Source organism: Abrus precatorius, unplaced genomic scaffold, assembly GCF_003935025.1.
Source record: "Abrus precatorius isolate BTA unplaced genomic scaffold, Abrus_2018 Scaffold11, whole genome shotgun sequence".
In the NCBI taxonomy this organism is placed as follows: Eukaryota; Viridiplantae; Streptophyta; class Magnoliopsida; order Fabales; family Fabaceae; genus Abrus; species Abrus precatorius.
Window position 1 is genome coordinate 28234997 of NW_020874303.1, and position 18958 is coordinate 28253954.

An 18958-nucleotide genomic window follows, 5' to 3' on the forward strand; every position below is an offset into this window, starting at 1 on the left:
ATAATTCAAAAATAATAGATATAAATTAAATATAAATTTAATTTATAAATTATAAAAAATATTATAATTAATTTTTTTAATTAAATAATTTTTATCTAATACAATTTATAATAAATTTGTTTATAAATTTTATTATAAGTATATTATTTAATATAAAAGTGACTTTAAACATTCTAAATTTTAATAAACATAAATTTTATTATAATTACATAGAATAATAAACATGTGTAATTTATAAAGTAATAAATATGTGTAAAATATAAAAGTGTCTTTATAATTTTTAAATTTTAATAATTATAAATTTCATAAATTTTTTATAAATGCACATAATAATAAATAGGTGTACTCAATTTTATATTTATAAATTTTATAAATATTGTTATAAATGCACGCAACAATAAATAGGCTTAGTTAATTTTATGAATTATATATATATATATATATTATAAATTTTATTATAAATATACGTAATAATAAATAGGTGTAGTCAATTTTATGTATATATAGATAAAGTAGATGTCAATTTTATATAGATAAATTTTATAAATTTTATTATAAATACACATAATAATAAATAAATGTTGTTAATTTTATGTATAGTTTTATGTATGTGTAAATAAAGTAAATGTAGTCAATTTTATATAGATAAATTTTATAAATTTTGTTATAAATACACATAGTAATAAGTAAGTGTACGTATAAATAAAAGATAAATAAATTTTGATATAAATGCACATAGTAATAAGTAGATGTAGTTAATTTTATATATAAAGTAATAAGTATGTATAAAATATAAAAATAACTTTATAACTTTTAAATTTTAACAATCATAAATTTTATTATAGATATATATAATAATAAATAGGTGTAGTCAATTTTATATATATAAATTTTGTTATAAATATAAATAGTAATAAGTTTTATCTATAGAAAATAGATAAATAAATGAAGATATAAATATAAATATTGTAATTTACTTCTTTAATAACGGTTACAAATGAAAAAGAATTATGTACCGGACATCAAATGACTATAACCATTCCTTTGTCACCCGATTGCATCCAACCGTTTTTGTCCTTAAACTTAGTTGGTTCCAGTTCAGTTGTTGGGTGATTTTCCTCTCCATTTAACTTGTCATCAAAGCATAGCATAAACCACCACTTTCTTTTGTGTTCTACACACGTGCGATTAAATAGGGTTAATATGGGCCAAGAAAAGCCCAGCCCATGATAATAAAAAAAAGCGTAGGACCGGCCCAGCCTTGTACAAATCGAAAAGCTTCTTAGAAAAAGAATCGCTTCTCCGGAAGTTCAGTGGCGTGACTACTGAAGGAAAGGGAGCTTTAGCAGTGGGAACTGGCAAGGCAAGGATTGAGCTCACTCACTCATTCACTCAATCACTTGAGATTCAAATTGCGTCTACGAAAACAAACACGGAGGGCACAATGTTTCGAAACGAAGACATCCGCGTGATTTCTTCTTCCATTAAAATTCCTCTCTCTAACAAACGCCCAAACTCTCCTTTCGAAACCGCGCGTACTCACATTGCCAACGCCACAAACTCGATTTCGCAACTCATTCACTCCTTCACCGCTCACTCTACTGAGTTAACTCGCTCTGTGCTCCGAAAATCGTCCATTCTGTCCTCGCCGAAGTTAACATTACCGATTCTGTGTTCGGCGTCATTGTCCTTGGCGGAGGAAGCTCAACAGAAGGCTCGGCAGAATGAGGAGAGAGTGCTGATCAGCGAAGTGCTGGTTCGAAACAAAGACGGCGAGGAACTAGAAAGGAAGGACCTGGAGGCGGAGGCGGTGCAGGCTCTCAAAGCTTGTCGACCTAACTCGGCTCTCACAGTGCGCGAGGTACAAGAGGATGTGCATCGCATAATCAATAGTGGATATTTTTCTTCCTGCATGCCGGTTGCCGTTGATACGCGTGACGGTATCCGATTAGTATTTCAGGTATGTTCGGTTTTGTTGAACAGTCACAGTTAAGCATTGGAATTGAGCTCTTCGTTTTTTTCCCCAATAGAATTTTGCATTCTAGTGCTGTTTATTTAAGCCTGCAATATTGAATTCTGTTGTCTGACTACTGGTTTCTTGTGGCATAAGGTAGAACCAAATCAAGAGTTCCAGGGGTTGGTATGTGAAGGAGCTAATGTACTTCCGGCTAGGTTTTTAGAAGACTCGTTTAGAGATGGATATGGTAACTAAGTCTTCTTTCTCCTTATGCGTGCAGTTGTATCGTTGGCATGTTGCTTGTGTTTGACCTTCGCTTTATTCAAATTTACATGTTAAGTTGTGCAGGGAAAATTATCAATTTGAGGCGTTTGGATGAAGCTATATCTTCCATTAATGGCTGGTACATGGAGCGTGGTCTTTTTGCCATGGTAAATTTCCCTTATATTCTGTTTAAACTTCACAATGTAGTAATATAATCTTCCTGCTCGGTGGAAATCCAGAATTTGTATCCATTTTTTATTTACAGAAAGCACCATAATATTATATCATTCAACTTTGGTTACATTGCTCTAACCAGTATTACAATTAGAACTGTCTTTTCTTCCCCTGCCTTGACCACCTTAGGTTTCAGCTGTTGAGATTCTCTCTGGGGGTATTCTGAGATTACAAGTTTCGGAGGCTGAGGTTAATAATATTTCCATACGGTTTCTTGACAGGAAAACGTAAGCACCTTCTTTCAAATTTATTGACACATATAAGTACTCTCATGCAGAGACAAACATACCTGCAAAATATTTGCTATGTTTTTTGCTGAGAAGTTTTGTTTACCAACTTGATTTTCTATCTGCAGAGGAGAGACGACAATAGGGAAGACAAAGCCTGAAACAATACTTCGGCAAATTACAACCAAGAAGGGACACGTAATTCCTTGACCTAGTGCTGGACTGCTGACCACTCCAACTGATTATGGTTCATAATTGCTAGTTAGCTTTTGAAAGTTTTATCAAGAACTAATGTATGTTTAATTTTTGTGTGAAATTGTGAAGCAAGATAAAACAAGAGGATTTAATATTTGTCTAATTTAAGTTTTAAAGCTGATTGTAAAATTATTTTATCAAATTTGATTGATAATATTCTCTGGTCTGTTTGATGGAAATTAGATGTAGGTATTGTTTTTAGTTCACTCAAGGGAAAGTTTCAAATATATCTTTTCTCTTTTGCGAAACATGCCTTCTTTTCTTACTAAGAAGGAATTTGGCATCTTCCATACTTCTATTTCCAGGTCTACAGCATGCTTCAGGGAAAAAGAGATGTAGAAACTGTATTAACTATGGGGATCATGGAAGATGTTAGCATTATTCCCCAACCAGCGGGTAATGTATACACTGAAACTGGGCTTTAAGTTAAGGCAAATATCTGTCAAAAAGAAACATTTCAGTTCTAAATTTTAACCAGTAACTACACTTGCCAAGCCCTATATATAGTATATAAGTATAATTTTCTTTTATTCAGCATTTCATTGTCCTACCAAAAATGACTGTTGAATTTTTTTTTTATTTTTGTAAAATAAAGCGGAGAAAGTGCTGAACTAACTTAGGGAGAAACTAGAAATTAAAGCTCACAAAAAATACAAGAAGACCAAAAAGAATGAAATGAAGAAAGAAACTAGGATGTTATTTGCTAGCATCAAATATGTGTTTTTCTCTTATAAAGTTAGCTAGTGCTAAACAGGACTTAAAAAAGTTGTAGTGCTCTATAAATGACCCATTTTTTTCTCAATAATTTTTTTTTTTTGTGCATGACAGCCTGTAAGGTGTTATATATTATGTTTTACCTCTACTCATGCTGTCAAAAAGAAAATTAAGTATATTCTTGACAAATGGACATAAATTGATTTTTTGGTCTTTCCTTGTATTCACACATTAGATCCATGGTATTCTCTAAAGTTTAAATTTCTTTATTTTGTTTCTTTGGTATGCTATAGATACAGGGAAGGTTGATTTGGTGATGAATGTGGTGGAACGTCCCAGTGGAGGATTTTCTGCAGGTGGTGGGATATCAAGTGGGTAAGTGATTCTAGTCTAAAGCATTACATAAATGAAGCTTAAATTTTCTCAGTAGGTGAATTACACTTACCTCCTTTTGGTTCGATGAAATTCCCTAGTCTACCATAATTCTGGAAATTACTGTAATCTAACCTGTTAATTTTCAGAAGACAAATACCCATTGGATTTTTATATTTTAGACCCCCTCCATACTGCGTGTGATAAATACACATTACATTGGGCAGGAGGTGGATTTTATTTCCAATATTAGTTGGTTGCTGTATAATCTGAGTATCTGACTAGGTATTTACATTTGCAGGATTACAAGTGGTCCACTGAGAGGGCTCATTGGAAGGTTAGCTTATTTTTTAATCATGTGATGGGTGATGTTATGAGTTGATGCATTGTCTTTAGGCATCCTATTCTCCCTTGTTTAACAGCTAAGTTCACTTCATTGCAATTGAAACCATTTTAAAGGTTATTTGTCTCAAGTTTTCTGGTGCTGGATTTATACACTGCTTAAGCAGTGTTTATGACATTGGTACATGTGTGAATATGCCACTTGTAGCTGTGACTCTGTAAGCACACTACTCTCCAGTACATAATGTTTCAGAAGATAGAACTGAGCCATATTGAAATTTTATTTGATATTAATATTGGATAATTTACCTCTGCTTATCTAGGCTTATGCATGTTTCCCCCTTATCAACAGTTGTTTTTTCTTTAATATTTGTTTTCACATGGCATGTAACTTATGGTCCAACTGCAACTGGTTTACTCATTGCTGATCCACTGAATTCTATTTTTATTCCGTTGCAGCTTTGCCTATTCCCATAGGAATGTTTTCGGTAAAAACCAGAAGCTCAATATTTCCTTAGAGAGGGGCCAGATTGATTCAATCTTTCGTATAAACTACACAGACCCTTGGATTCAAGGAGATGATAAACGAACATCTAGAACAATTATGATTCAGGTAATTTCTGAATGTTTATTTGTCCAAACCCATTGACTACTTTTGATGGTAGAAAGTTAAAAACTGCAGTTGCTGATATTTAATCAATTTTTCTTTAGAATTCAAGAACGCCAGGAACAATTGTTCATGGTAATGCAGATGGTAGTGGTGGCCTGACCATTGGCCGTATCACAGGTGGTATAGAGTTCAGTCGACCAATCAGGCCAAAGTGGAGCGGAACAGCAGGACTTGTTTTTCAGGTACTTCATTGACAATTCTGATGACTGTTCTTGTGTATTGTAATATCTTTTTATTTCTAATTTTTGTGTTGACACTCCAGCTACAAATATTAAATACCACTTGCAAATTGATGATTTGCTTAGCTTAGTTAAACTATTCAATCATAATATAGTTTCTATGTCTATTTATGTTACTGATTCCCTTTTTTTCTCTTTTAAAATTTCTCTATCATTTCAGCATGCCGGAGTCCATGATGAACAAGGTGCTCCTATCATTAAGGATTGTTACAGCAGTCCTCTTACTGCAAGGTTGTAATCTTATGTAATCCTACATCTTACATGTTGTGGCAGTATGGTTGTTTCTAACTTATGTCAAATTTTCCTTGTAGTGGCAATACCCATGATGATATGTTGCTTGCTAAGATTGAGACTGTATACACTGGTTCTGGCGACCACGGATCTTCCATGGTTTGTTATGAATTGGATGAAGTCTTTCAGTTTAGCCTTAATTTTATGTTTCTTATTATTTGCTTGGTTTTGCAGTTTGTCCTTAATGTGGAACAGGGACTTCCTCTTTTGTCTGAATGGTTGTCCTTCACTAGGGTGAATGCACGTGCTAGGAGGGGCGTTGAGATAGGTCCTGCTCGACTTCATTTGAGGTAAGAGATACATGTCATCAAGTCAACCCCCTTTTCATGCAAAGGAAAAGGAGTGGATTGTTGTTTACAATTTACATTAGAGCAAAATAGACAATCTTATGTTTTACCAACTTTAATTGGTTCACTGGTAGTCTCTCTGGTGGCCATGTGGTGGGAAAATTCTCTCCCTATGAAGCTTTTGCCATTGGAGGAACAAACAGTGTGAGAGGCTATGAAGAAGGTAGTGTGGGCTCTGGTCGATCATATGTTGTTGGCTCTGGAGAAATTTCTTTCCCCATGGTACTTGAATTTTATCAAGTTTTTTCCTGCTCAATCTAGTTATGCTTCTTGTGCATATTATGGTCAACTGTTATGAATTTGAAAGGGTTAAAAAAAGGTATAAACATAGAAGGATGATACTTTCTAGTGTTAAGAACAGGTAAGAAAGCAAAACAGAAGAATGTGTAGAATACGAAAACTGATAAAAACTTATATAGAAACTCATTCCTATGTTTCTGCAAGTTGAATATGACTTGTCATTTGAGCATGGAAAATCATAGCAATTAAGTTTTTTTTTTTTTTTTTCTTTTCTGATCTGATCTTGTCATCTCCAATGATTCCCCCAAATGTAAGAGTGGTGTATTTAACCAGACATGCTCAAGAATAAGGAGAAGAGAAATTGATGTAGGATTTAACATGGTTCAACTTAGCATGAACCAAAGGCCTCACTGTAGGGAGCAAGTGCTTAAGGAAAATTCACTATGATCAATGAAGGTTACAAGAAGTAACTCTTTCAATTCTCACCCGAATCAGCTAGTCCCTATTTACCAAATGTTCACTGTAAAGGTATTATGTGATGACCAAACTACTAAATTAACTCTCTCTCTCTGTGTAATACCCCATCCAAAAACCAAATCCCCTTATTAGGTCACCCCACAACTTTGTCAGGTGCGAAAAACTAAATATATGGCCACTTATAACTGTAGTGATGGTTGGTTTTTTAGTCAAAGAATTATAGAATGCTGGGTTTCTAAAAATTTATCCTGTAAGTGGGTTGTGCATATTTATCTAAATGGATGATAAAAAAATCTGTTTCATTTGTCCCTGTGCCTTCCGGTGCAAGCATTTGATTCAATTTAAGCTAGAGAGAAATTGACTCATTGATCTTACTGTTTGCAGTTGGGACCAGTAGAAGGTGTTATATTTTCTGACTATGGAACTGATATTGCATCAGGCACAACTGTCCCTGGTAGGTCTTTATTTGGTTGGTTTGATTTTTTAAATTTGGTTTCTTCTTTTTGTAACTCATTAGAATGATTAATTTTCCCGATTCCTCCTAATGGCTTATGCTGATGAATGGTATCATAGCTATGATACTGAAATTTTTTTCTCAAAAACATCACACTGATATTGATAAAATGGTGGACTTTTTCTTTGCTATGAAGCTTGGAAGCTGTTAAAACTTGCAGTTAAGGAGACAACCAAGCACACACTACAATCATAGATTAGTCATTTTCCTAGCAGAACCAGCCTTTATTGGCTTATCCTTGTGCTTAGGCTCCTTTGAGCAACAATAACCGCAATGTCATTTTTTTTTAATAGTTTCTGACTTGTCAACCGGTTCATCTCAATTGGTGGTAGTTCTCTAGATATTTGTCAATATTGTTCATGCTGTCCTTCATGAAGCACTTAGTGAACGTGTTTTTGGTTTTTCATTAGGTGACCCTGCTGGAGCAAGGGGCAAGCCTGGAAGTGGATATGGGTATGGGTTTGGCATCCGTGTGGATTCACCTTTGGGTCCTTTGCGTCTTGAATATGCCTTTAACGACAGGAAAAAGAAGAGGTTTCACTTTGGAGTTGGCCATAGAAACTAAACGCCCTCTTGGAAGACAATTCTTACTAGGTGCTTCTTGATTGTTTCATATAATCCAAATTCTTTTAGCCTGCATGGCCCTTTCCTTATTTAGGAAATTTGTATATCATTTTTCTAAAAGAAATCAAATTAGCTACCTTGATGCCTTTTTAAAGTGTTTCCTATAGGTATGCTGAAATGGCTCATTTTGGTTTTCATCTTTTCCCATTGAGAGAACTTAAACAGGATGTGTGGGTGCTAGTTAGTGTGGAATGGATCCTGTGAATTTTTCAAACGATAGGAAAGAGAGACCCTAAATCTCTGTTTACTTCAGAGAAAAGAAAATGAGTGGAGAAGGAAATTAAAAAATTTGCACTAAAATAAAAATGGGGAGAGAAAAAAATTAAAGTCAAAATTTCTCTTTATTTCTCTTCATGAAAAACATCTCAGTTTATTTTTCTTTTTCAAAAATATCTTAAATTTTCTGCCTCAAAATTATCTCAAAAACATGAAAACATAACATATTAGGTGGGAAAGGGTGATGGATAACAGTGAGTATTTTGTTGAAACAGATAAAGCCATGCTATTTTTCTTTCTTAGTTCTTGGTCTTGCTTGTTCTTCTTTCTTGGTTAAGGTTCCCGCTTCTTTTTCTTCTTTGTTCTTGGGTCTTGGGTCTTGCTCTTCTTTTTCTTCTTGTGTCTTAATCTCGGTCTTGCTTCTTCTTATTGCTTCTTGGTTCCATTTGTTTCTTCTTCTTGTAGTTCTTCGCCTCCAACAATCTCCATTTTTCTTTCTTGGTTCTTGGTCTTGTTCTTGTTGTGTCTTAATCGCGGTCTTGTTTCTTGTTGCTTCTTGGCTCTTCTTTCATGGTTCTTTTTGTTTCTTCATGTAGTTCATTGCCTCCAGCAATCTCCAATTTTCTTTCTTGGTTCTTGATCTTGCTTCTTGGTCTTGGTCTTGTTCTTCTTTCTCAGTTCTGCTTCTTTTTTGGGTCTTGCTCCTGTTCTTCTTTTTCTTCTTGTGTCTTAATCTCTGCCTTGTTTTTTCTTGTTGCTTCTTGGCTTTTCTTTCTTGGTTCTTTTTGTTTCTTCTTCATGTAGTTCTTTGCCTCTAGCAATCTCCATTTTCTTTCTTGGTTCTTGGTCTTGCTTCTTGGTTTTGTTCTTTCTCAGTTCTGCTTCTTTCTTGGGTCTTTTTATTGTTCTTCTTTTTCTTCTTGTGTCTTAATCTCAGTCTTGCTTCTTCTTGTTGCTTCTTGACTCTTCTTTTTTGGTTCTTTTTGTTTTTTCTCCATGTATTTCATCGCCTCCAGCAATCTCCATTTTTCTTTCTTGGTTCTTGGTCTTGCTTCTTGTTCTTGTTCTTGTTCTTGTTCTTCTTTCTCAGTTTTGCTTCTTTCTTGGGTCTTGCTCCTGTTCTTCTTTTTCTTCTTGAGCCTTAATCTCAGTCTTGCTTCTTCTTGTTGCTTCTTCATGTAGTTCTTCCCCTCCAGCAATCTCTTTTTTCTTTCTTGGCTCTTCTTCTTTCTTGGTCTTATTCTTCTTTCTCAGTTCTGCTTGTTTCTTGGGTCTTGTTCTTGTTCTTCTTTTTCTTTTTCTTGTGTCTTAATCTTGGTTCTTGGTCTTGTTTCTTCTTCTTGCACTTGTTAGTTCTTGGTTTTGGTTCTCGGTGTTGTTGCTTCTTGGTTATTTTTCTTTCTTCTTCATGTAGTTTTTCACCCCCAGCAATCTCCTTCATGTAATTCTCCAACTCCAGCAATCTGTGTCTTCATCTTTCTTGGTTCTTGGCTTTTTCATTTGTCTCCAACTCCAGCAATCTGCTTCATGTAGTTCTTCACCTCCAACAATCCTATTTTTCCTTCTTGGTTCTTCTGCAGTAGTTCTCCACCTCCAGCAATCACTGCCGTCTTCTTTTTCTTGGTCGTCTTTTTCTTTTTGGTTCTTGCCCTGATTTATATAGTTTCTCTTATCAAGCACTCTCCTTCATGTAGTTCTTCACCTCCAGCAATCTCCTTTTTCTTTCTTGGTTCTTCTTCATGCAGTTCTCCACGTTCGGCAATCTGTCTTCTTCTCCCTGTAGTTGACTTTTTCTGCATATCTACATAAATTTGCAGCTCTGCTTTGTTTCATGTGTAGCATGGTGTTGATATTTACATTAAAAAACATCTCAATGTTTTGTCAGAGGTTGAAAACCCGAGAGGAGGTTGATATTTATATTCTGTATACACCGGGCTTATGTATTATGAACAACAATAAAGCTTTATTCCATTTGGTGGTGAGATCGGCTACTATATTTTGTATACATGTATTTTAATTAAAGTCCAAATACTCTTGGAAGTCAATATTGTTCCATTTTAATCACGCTGGATCAATTAAAATAGACGAACACGAAACTATGATGTATTACTTGTTTGATGATAATCAGAAGTTTAATTACGTTGAATGAATATATCCTTGGCTTACATCTTGTTATCTTGAAGCCACGATTCCATTATTTTAGAATAATAGGAATTTCACACCATTGACTAATATAGACCCATCCATGTTTAATTGAAGTGAAAGTAGAAATAAAATCTTATATTTTGATTCCTTCAATGGAAAGAAAAGAAAGGAGAAATAAAATAAAATAGACAAAAAAATGAATTTTTATAGAAAAGTATATCTTTTTTTTATTTTTCTATTTTCATCTAATCTCTAAATAAATTCTAGACTTTTAAAATTAGAATTATATATAACATTTATAAAAATAAATGAAATATTAAGATATTAAATTTATATTAATTTAAAATTTATTGATTAAAAATAAAAATTATTTTTTAAATAAAAATTAATTTTTTTAAATAAAAAATTCATTTCGTAAAGATATCCTAAAGAAGCATAATTTTTTTTTCGGTCCAAATCCTAGAGAAACTAAGCCCCGCTGAATTTAACAGGAGCCTACCAATAGGCTCATGTTGGTAGTGAAGTATTCTAAACTTGTCCAGACGCAAGTGAAATGCTATTAATGGATGGTGGCCCAATTGAAGACAAGTTATTAGTATTCTATGGGCTTTATTCATGCCGACAAGTTTGTAATTTATTTGAAAACTTTAGTAGATTTAAGTTTTTTTACCAAAATAAGATTAGAATAAAAATTTGTTTGATCAAAGACTGTATTTTATTTGTAACTAAAAAAAAATTATTCCATTAATTTGTATCATTTTTTTAAAGTTTCACTTCATTTAGCTTTGAGTTTATAAGCTTTAACTCTTTTTTTTTTTTTTCAAATTTTCATCTTCGCCACCTTATTACAAATCTCACTCCACTTTTTTTTACATTAGAAAAATTCTTAACACACCCTTTTACTTTAAAAGCATAAAAAATATAATAGGACTTTCATCTGAATTATCTTTTCTTATTGAATAAAAAGTATTTAAAAGGAAAATTAAATTAAACTCACAAAATGACAAATTTTGGTATAATAGTCTCAAGTGTGTGTGTGTGTGTGTGTGTAACACTATTTGGTCAAACTAAAAAAAAGAAGTAATATGTTGAATTATTGAATTGTGCTTTTCTTGTTTTGCTGTGTTGTAAGAATACTATTTAGAATATATTTATTATATGTTATATGATGTTTTACTTTATGTCTAACAGGGAATATCTAATCTTCATAATTTATACAGCATCGCTCTTGGCCAAGCAAGCAATCATGGGGTTGGGAACAATGAAACGAAATATTTACCATATTTTCTGAACCTAAACAATGGAACAAAAAAAAGAATACACTAATTTCTCATTATATATATATATATATTATCTTTCATTAGACTTTTAAAGAATTTTATAAATCCTTCACATAAGATTTTTTATAAAATTTTAAAAGTATTTATGGTTCTTTATATTTATTCGTTATAAATATTAAACGTTTCAACAATTAATACAACAATAGAGTTGGCTTTAAATAACTAATTTAAATATTATAATTAATACATTAACTAATTATAATAATTTTTTTAATCTATGTGATTAAGGATGTTATAAATAAAACCAAAGAGAATATTAAACGTGGGACTGGTTCTCTTTTCTAAATTTTAAAATACTAGATCACATTTATTATCAGCAAAATAATTTGGTTAAGTATTGTTATAAAAGGCAATTATTTAAAAATTAATAATTCAAATATTATAATATAAATACATTGATAAGATTATACATATAAAATAATTTATCATTTTCAACAGGATAATGATTAGCAAAATCATGAATAAATTATATATTGAATGAATTAAGAGTTGGCAGAAATGAGACGGGATCAAGAAGTTGGTAAAAGGATATGGATTGATGACAAACACCGACAAAAGAAGGACAGAGTGAATGACATGGGAAATGTTGTATCAATATCATGCTTAAAGATTCAACCCGACAAGGAGGCAAATCCAAAAAGTCTCAGCTCAGTAAACTGCACTAGTTAAAACGTTTTACTCGACCAAATATATTTCTTTACACTCATTTTTCATTTGCATCTTTTTTTTTATGATACAATTAATTTAAAATTTACAATTCATGTTCCGTTTATAATATAAAACTAAAATATCCCAAATATTATTTTAAAGTGGATATTGAAGTATAAATAATATTGAATTTTATAAGTTATATTAACAAATCGTATCTCATCTATTATCAATTTTAGTGAAGTTAAGCTAAATTCAAATAGCTATCCCTGTCAAAATTTCACATGTGTATATATATATAGCAAGTTAAATATGTTTCATTGTATCCTATCAATACCCCAACTTTTTACCATGTCTATTATGAGTTGGATAACATAAGCCCAAACTAAAGTTTTTTGAGACAACAATGATAATTGACAAGCCCTACATTGTCCTTGTCCATCGTGCATTATTCACAAAACTCAAGCTTGTAACTCTGCACCATTAACTAGTACTACATGCCAAACACAATGACGCATCGTCGCTCATATGGCCAACGCATCTCTGTTACATCTACATGAACATGATGTCCATTTCTGTTAACTCCATGGAGCAAGATAATTAAAATTACACTCAGACACTCCTTGCAATTGGGCTGATATAAAAGAACAAACCTAATATCATGTTAATGTATAGAAAAATGTGAAAAACATAAGACATCTAAAGTTATTATAATCCAAATATAATAGAGAAGTTTAGATAAATTATGATCATTTGTCAATTTCCAAAACATGAAATCCTAATATGATCAAATTAATTAAGAAATGGTATTATGACAATATTTTTTAAGAAAATGTAATAAGAGATAGAGTTTGATTTTAATACACTTTCAGTGTAAATTTTGCATCCTGTCAATTATTTTGTATCATGCAAGAGACATAAAGTCTTTCCATAGTGATTGACTAAATACAAGCCACGTATTAACAGTTTCTTCATTTATCATTGTGGTCTAGGCCAAAAAAAGTTCTCCCAACTAAATGATGCTCATTTTAAGGGGAATTTGCTTATATGTGAAACCAATTTTGAGCCTGTAGTACCTGGTTGGTTCCTCATCATCTTTGACTAGTTATCCTTTTGCAGCGATTGGATCAATAGTATATCCTTTTCTCACTCTAGAAAGAACATGGGAAGAGGATAAGCACATCGAAAGACCAACACCTAGATAGATCAATTTAGAGAGGGAGGATCGAACTAGTTAAATCTTCCATAAATAGTAATAAATTCTAGATTTGATAAAAAAAAAATTGTTGAGGCGGGCACTAGAGGGGTAGCTACGGACATTGCAAAGAAACTAGGAATGGTCAAGCAAAGGAGAGGCGAGTAGAGGGAGAGATCATTGCAAAAAGTTAACCATAGAATAAAAAGGAGATCCATTGGTTAAGTTAAAAGAAGAAAGACAAAAAGATTCTTTAAGGAAAAATATGAACGATTCATTCCTAGTTACGTTTTTATTTTTTCCTTAAAGAGATTTTTAAGGGAACACAATCATCCTAATAGTACTGTGCATGTTAATTTGCTGCTGAAATCAATATTTGGCATCTTAAATTTTAATAGATTTGTTAAGGGTGTTTATAGGATTCTAGGCTGGGATAGTTTTATTTTAGCCCACGAGGGAACAAAAACTTGATTAGGTTATTTGTTTGAATTCGAATTCGTCCCAATTAAGATTAGACACTGTATAAAATAATATGAAATCAATCTGATTCATTAACATAGTAAATTAATTTTTACGTTATCTATAATTATAAATCATTTCATAAAATATAAATTAATTACATTAAATTTCAGTACTAAAAATGTAATTTAAAAGACACTAATAATAAAAACATTTTTTACATTCAATAATGAATTACTATATAATTAAAAATTAATATCTTTGTAATAATTATTTTAAAAAATAGATTTAAAGTAATTTATAACTTGTTGACAATATGAAAATTTCTATGCTAATAATATAATAATATATCAAAATCAAACTCTAATATTATTACATTAATACGTAAAAATTTAAAATATATAAAATTGAAAAAATATGAAATATTAAACTAGATTAAACTAACCCTAATTGTTTAAAGTGATATATATTTAATTTTCTTTAAGTAATATCCCATATTCAAACTTTATAAATAATAAAAAAAAGTCAATTTCACTTTATAAATTATGAATATTTTCAACTCAAATATGATTATCTTCAATTAAAAAATATATGCGATTTAAAAAAAATAAATTCAAAGTATGACTTAGATTAATTTTCCAACCTACATCACGTGTAATTTTGAAATTCAAATTCGTCTAAATTAACTTTAAGACAAGTCGAGTTAACAAGATGGGACAGTTGTTGAGCATTCTGTCATAATTTCCCCTTTCTTTTGGTGAACTTTTTGTTGGTAAAGTTATATATACTTAGATGCAGTGCGATTCCCCTATACTTTGTAGTTATCCTGCTATATCAATGCGGTTGCTTTTCTTCCGTGGAAAAAACGTGGTTACTTTACGTAAACAAATAATTTTAATTATACATTCTCCAAAATAATGTTATAATTATACTCTCACCCAGAAAGTAATTAAAAATGAGGAACTGGCCAAAATTGTCATTCTTCCTAAATCATGCTATATATATATAAACACACTTTTTGTATCTTTGAAGACACCCAGACACACGCCCACAAATTCAAATTATTATAACTAGGTGGGAATTGAAGAGTATGATCGACGTGGGTGATGGAAAAAACAGATACCAAAAGTGTGTTGATGATGTGGGTGGCAATATTGGTCAGTGTTTATGGTTAACTACTATTACTACTGTTTAGCATTATTTATGTGAAGGGGTGGTAGTGTTTTGTTTGTAGTGTGACACCCGAATTCCGAAATGTTAGTGGTTCTAATCTTGGATGTGTCTTAACTACTGAAAAATGGGGCACTGATGAAGAAAACCGCTAAAGAAAAGACAGGGTGGATGGAACAGTGAAGGGTTTGCATGTAACAGGTGAAAGCAGTAGCGGAGACACGGACTGAGTCTTCTGCTCCTAAGAGGTGCCAATGCCGACCAGAGCGTGCAACCCAAAGCACTTGCTGGTTTAAATGCTAACTATTTGTTTCCCGAGGAAGACAAGATCACAACCCATCGTCTCAAACTAACACATTAATTCCCTCCCAACAATTAAATTAAGCAACTCTTAATTCTTAATTCAATTTTTCTTCACTCATTTTTTATCTCCGAGTTTAAGTATTTATAAATAATTTATTTTTATATAAAATATATTTATTACATTAAATTATTTATATTGATTTTTTATTAGTTTGCTAAACCTATTTTATAAATCGTGCTTTTCTTTTTCCTTTACTCATTTCGCTGTTGATTGGACAGTTTGAAATGATTGATGCCTAATCGTGTTAAATTTCATATACTAATATTAGTTAATTAAATTTGATTTAATAAGATACAGTCTGGTTCAAAAATTAAATAGAGTAGCAAGAGTGTCTTCATCTGTTTAAAATCTATTACACGAGTTATGGAAAGAAAAAAGAGTGAAAAGAACATTTTCTTTTTTGCGTATACTGGGAACAATTGAAAAGAATAATACTGTAAGATAAGTACGGTAAGAAAGATGGGTGTGAAATGGGAACGGGATTGTAGTAATGAATGAACAGATAGTCTTCAAGGTTTCAACTTCGTTGACTGACTTTGTATTGGATCTAATTTCCTACCACAATGGGTAGGTAGAATTGTGACAACTTATATTTTTAAAAACATATAAGAATATTATATATATTTAATCTGTGCAACCTTTTGTCCACACTGTTCTTACAAACCTTCTTTCAAGTCCCAAGATAATCTCATCATCTCCTTCTCTACTACATGACTTTTTCCCTCTCTCTCTACCTCTTTGCTTTAGGGATATATATATTTTTCTCATTGTTAAGTCACAATTGGCAAGTGATTTCTTGTCTCCCCTTTTTTACTTTATTGGGTTTGCTTTACCAACATTGGATTTCTACACATCTTTTAACTCTTCATCCTGACTCTTCCATTATGGTTATTTTCTTAAATCTAAAACTTATCTTTTCCTCACCTTTATCTCTCCCTCCACTACCCTTCCCTTTATATCTCTACTCTATAATAACCTAATCCTTTCTACGCGATCATATATCCCTTCCTTTCTCATCTTTCATCATGACTCATCCCTACTGCTCCAATGACTTCAATGCTTGGTTTGACCTCAATTCTCCATGTCTCATCTCTTCTTCTTCATCATCACCTTGCTCCAGCCCACCATTTTATCTCCCTTCTAGTTATCATCATAACTGCACAAGTGATATCTCTTTCTCTCAGCATCAATCTTCTCCTCCCTCTCCTCCTCTAAAAGAAGCCCTTCCTCTCCTTAACTTAAGCCCAGAAAAAGGTGAAGATCTTGAATCTTCCTTCAGTGCCATGAAAGTGAACAAGGAGAAAGAGAGAGAACTAAGCATATCATCTAACCGGTCTTTGAATGATGATACTGTGACGGTGGCTTTGCACTTAGGGCTTCCAAGCACAACTTCAGCTGATTTAACTTCAAACGTATACTCCACGGAGATTTCAGACAAAGAGAAAGTCACGGTTGCTTCTGAGTATTCACCAACGACAATTAACAGGGGTCAGTATTGGATCCCTACCCCAGCTCAGATTCTGATTGGTCCAACACAGTTTTCATGCCCCCTTTGTTTCAAGACGTTCAACAGATACAACAACATGCAGGTATTCAAAACAATGAAAACATTAGTTGAAGATGGATGATAGGAAGAAATAAAGAAAAAGAATGTTTTTCTTTTCCCTTTTTTTTCTCCTACTATCCTACCCCCTACTTTCCCAGATCTTACTTTTGTGGATATTTACTGAAAAAGAAAATGTCCGTTTCTATATATCCTGTAGATAACTCTTCTTTTGTAGTGTCACTTTAATTTTTCACCTACAATCTTGTCTTCAATTCATGAAAGTACGGGATTTGTGTATGTGCATAATTTAGGGTTTTTCCCTGCATCAACTATTGCATGTCCTTTACTTTATCTTGAGCTGATCTTAACTGTTCCACCGTGCCCCCCTTTACCGTGAGGAGATGAAAGTGGAAAATTTCCAGTCCAATTAAAGGCTTTTGGACCTTCAACGTTCAAAGTTTTTGTATTGGATAATAGAAAACGGAAGGGACTGATCACAATTGATCTCTAGGGTTAATGATAAATCTTAGTAGTTTATATTCTAGAACCAACTTGAGGAGTCACAAAATGAAACAAAGTCATCAATTAATTTTTCAAAACTATAGTACAGCACGCATGGAAGGAAATTTTCTTTTCGTCTCCATAAAAATAAACATAAATAGCTGTCCAATATTCCCTTATTGGGCTTCCGAACTACTTCTTTATTAGTATGCCCTACATTGTCACCTTTTTCTTTAGTCCTAGACCATAGGTGACTAAGAAGTATAGAAACATGTAGAAAAAGACGCGGATCCTTGGTTATCCTCTTAGGCTTCTGACTCAAAATCTTGGCCGGCATGGAAAAATAATTCGTAATCTTAAACAAATTACATGCAATGCAACAAAGATAGAGTTAGTAGTAAATGCGGTTTCACAGTGAGATTTTTGGACCTATCGATAGTGCCAAAGATTTACTTCAGTATGTGAGTGAGTGACTTTCATTCTTCCCCACTTCCCTTTTCAAACTATTTATTTGCTCCTATATGATATTTCTTCCAAAATCTACAGATGCATATGTGGGGGCATGGATCTCAATATAGAAAGGGGCCAGAATCGCTAAGGGGAACGCAACCAACAGCTATGCTTAGACTACCTTGCTATTGCTGTGCACCAGGGTGCAAGAACAACATTGATCATCCACGAGCAAAGCCACTCAAAGACTTTAGAACCCTTCAAACCCATTACAAGAGAAAGCACGGAATCAAGCCTTTCATGTGCAGAAAATGTTGCAAAGCATTTGCTGTGAGAGGTGATTGGAGAACTCACGAGAAGAACTGTGGGAAGCTTTGGTATTGCTCTTGTGGGTCCGATTTTAAGCACAAAAGATCTCTTAAAGATCATATCAAGGCTTTTGGGAATGGACATAAAGCTTATGGAATCGACTGTCTTGATCAAGATGATGAAGCGGGCTCTGAAATTGAGCAAGAAAATGAATCTTTAATTTCAAGTCATAATTGATATGTTTTCAACTTTGAAGACAACACAATTGAGGATTCTCATGTTTTGAACTAATTATATCATTGACTAAGACTACCATCACTAACGAGTTCTCTAGCCCCGATCCTTCAATTTTTTCCTCCTTTATTGATTTCGTTGTGTCTTGGTATTTTGCATACTTCGAATGCGGAAAATTTTCCTTTTCTCGTTTTGGTTTTGTTTGGTTTCTCCCAACTCCTCTCTCACTGTCTTGTAAATATGGCACTTGAACAAGGTCATGGTGGTGAAATTTTATGTCTATTTTTTAAAATAAACATTTACTAGATTCCACCAAAATTTACATATTTAATATTTATAAGGAGAGAAACAAATATAAAAACTAAACGTTATCTTTCTAAAGGATTCATTTCCACACACACATATATATATATAAAGATTTCAATATTGTTTGCTAGGATTTTCAAATGATCAACGCTATGAGAATCTTTATGTCGAAAAGGTGTGGAGAGCCATGCAACATAAGTCTAAATTAGCCTTGTGATCGCTCATTCTTTCTAATATATGACACTAACAACACCGAATTGGATGCCACCAAGAATCTAGATACATTATTAATTAAGGCACACTATGGT

The 18958-nt window shown here is 32.7% G+C and overlaps 2 protein-coding genes across 3 annotated transcripts; both read left to right on the top strand.

Moving 5' to 3' along the window:
• The first annotated feature begins 1290 nt into the window (after positions 1–1290).
• LOC113854445 (outer envelope protein 80, chloroplastic) lies at positions 1291–10025 on the top strand. 2 transcript variants are annotated; one of them, XM_027485420.1, is made up of 17 exons: positions 1291–1960; positions 2111–2204; positions 2306–2388; positions 2585–2682; positions 2811–2880; positions 3243–3333; positions 3945–4026; positions 4325–4360; positions 4825–4978; positions 5077–5217; positions 5435–5505; positions 5586–5664; positions 5740–5855; positions 5987–6134; positions 7014–7083; positions 7554–7737; positions 9869–10025. In XM_027485420.1, exons 1-16 carry the CDS (start codon positions 1445–1447, stop codon positions 7706–7708), a joined length of 2004 nt encoding a protein of 667 aa, XP_027341221.1. In that variant the 5' UTR covers positions 1291–1444; the 3' UTR covers positions 7709–7737; positions 9869–10025. The 2 variants fall into 2 exon arrangements, with proteins under 2 accessions (XP_027341221.1, XP_027341220.1); XM_027485419.1 differs by lacking the exon at positions 9869–10025 and having other exon boundaries at positions 7554–7977.
• Positions 10026–16329: 6304 nt separating this feature from the next.
• On the top strand, positions 16330–18347 carry LOC113856385 (zinc finger protein WIP2-like). The gene is made up of 2 exons (XM_027488182.1): positions 16330–16893; positions 17898–18347. Exons 1-2 carry the CDS (start codon positions 16330–16332, stop codon positions 18345–18347), a joined length of 1014 nt encoding a protein of 337 aa, XP_027343983.1.
• Positions 18348–18958: the final 611 nt, after the last annotated feature.

Bases quoted from the DNA above. Each gene is read 5' to 3' on its own strand.
- LOC113854445 (XM_027485420.1), top strand. From the start codon at position 1,445: ATGTTTCGAAACGAAGACATCCGCGTGATTTCTTCTTCCATTAAAATT. The intron at 4,979-5,076 runs GTAATTTCTGAA...ATTTTTCTTTAG, and splicing joins CTAGAACAATTATGATTCAG to AATTCAAGAACGCCAGGAAC. The intron at 6,135-7,013 runs GTACTTGAATTT...TACTGTTTGCAG, and splicing joins GAGAAATTTCTTTCCCCATG to TTGGGACCAGTAGAAGGTGT.
- LOC113856385 (XM_027488182.1), top strand. From the start codon at position 16,330: ATGACTCATCCCTACTGCTCCAATGACTTCAATGCTTGGTTTGACCTC. The intron at 16,894-17,897 runs GTATTCAAAACA...CAAAATCTACAG, and splicing joins ACAGATACAACAACATGCAG to ATGCATATGTGGGGGCATGG.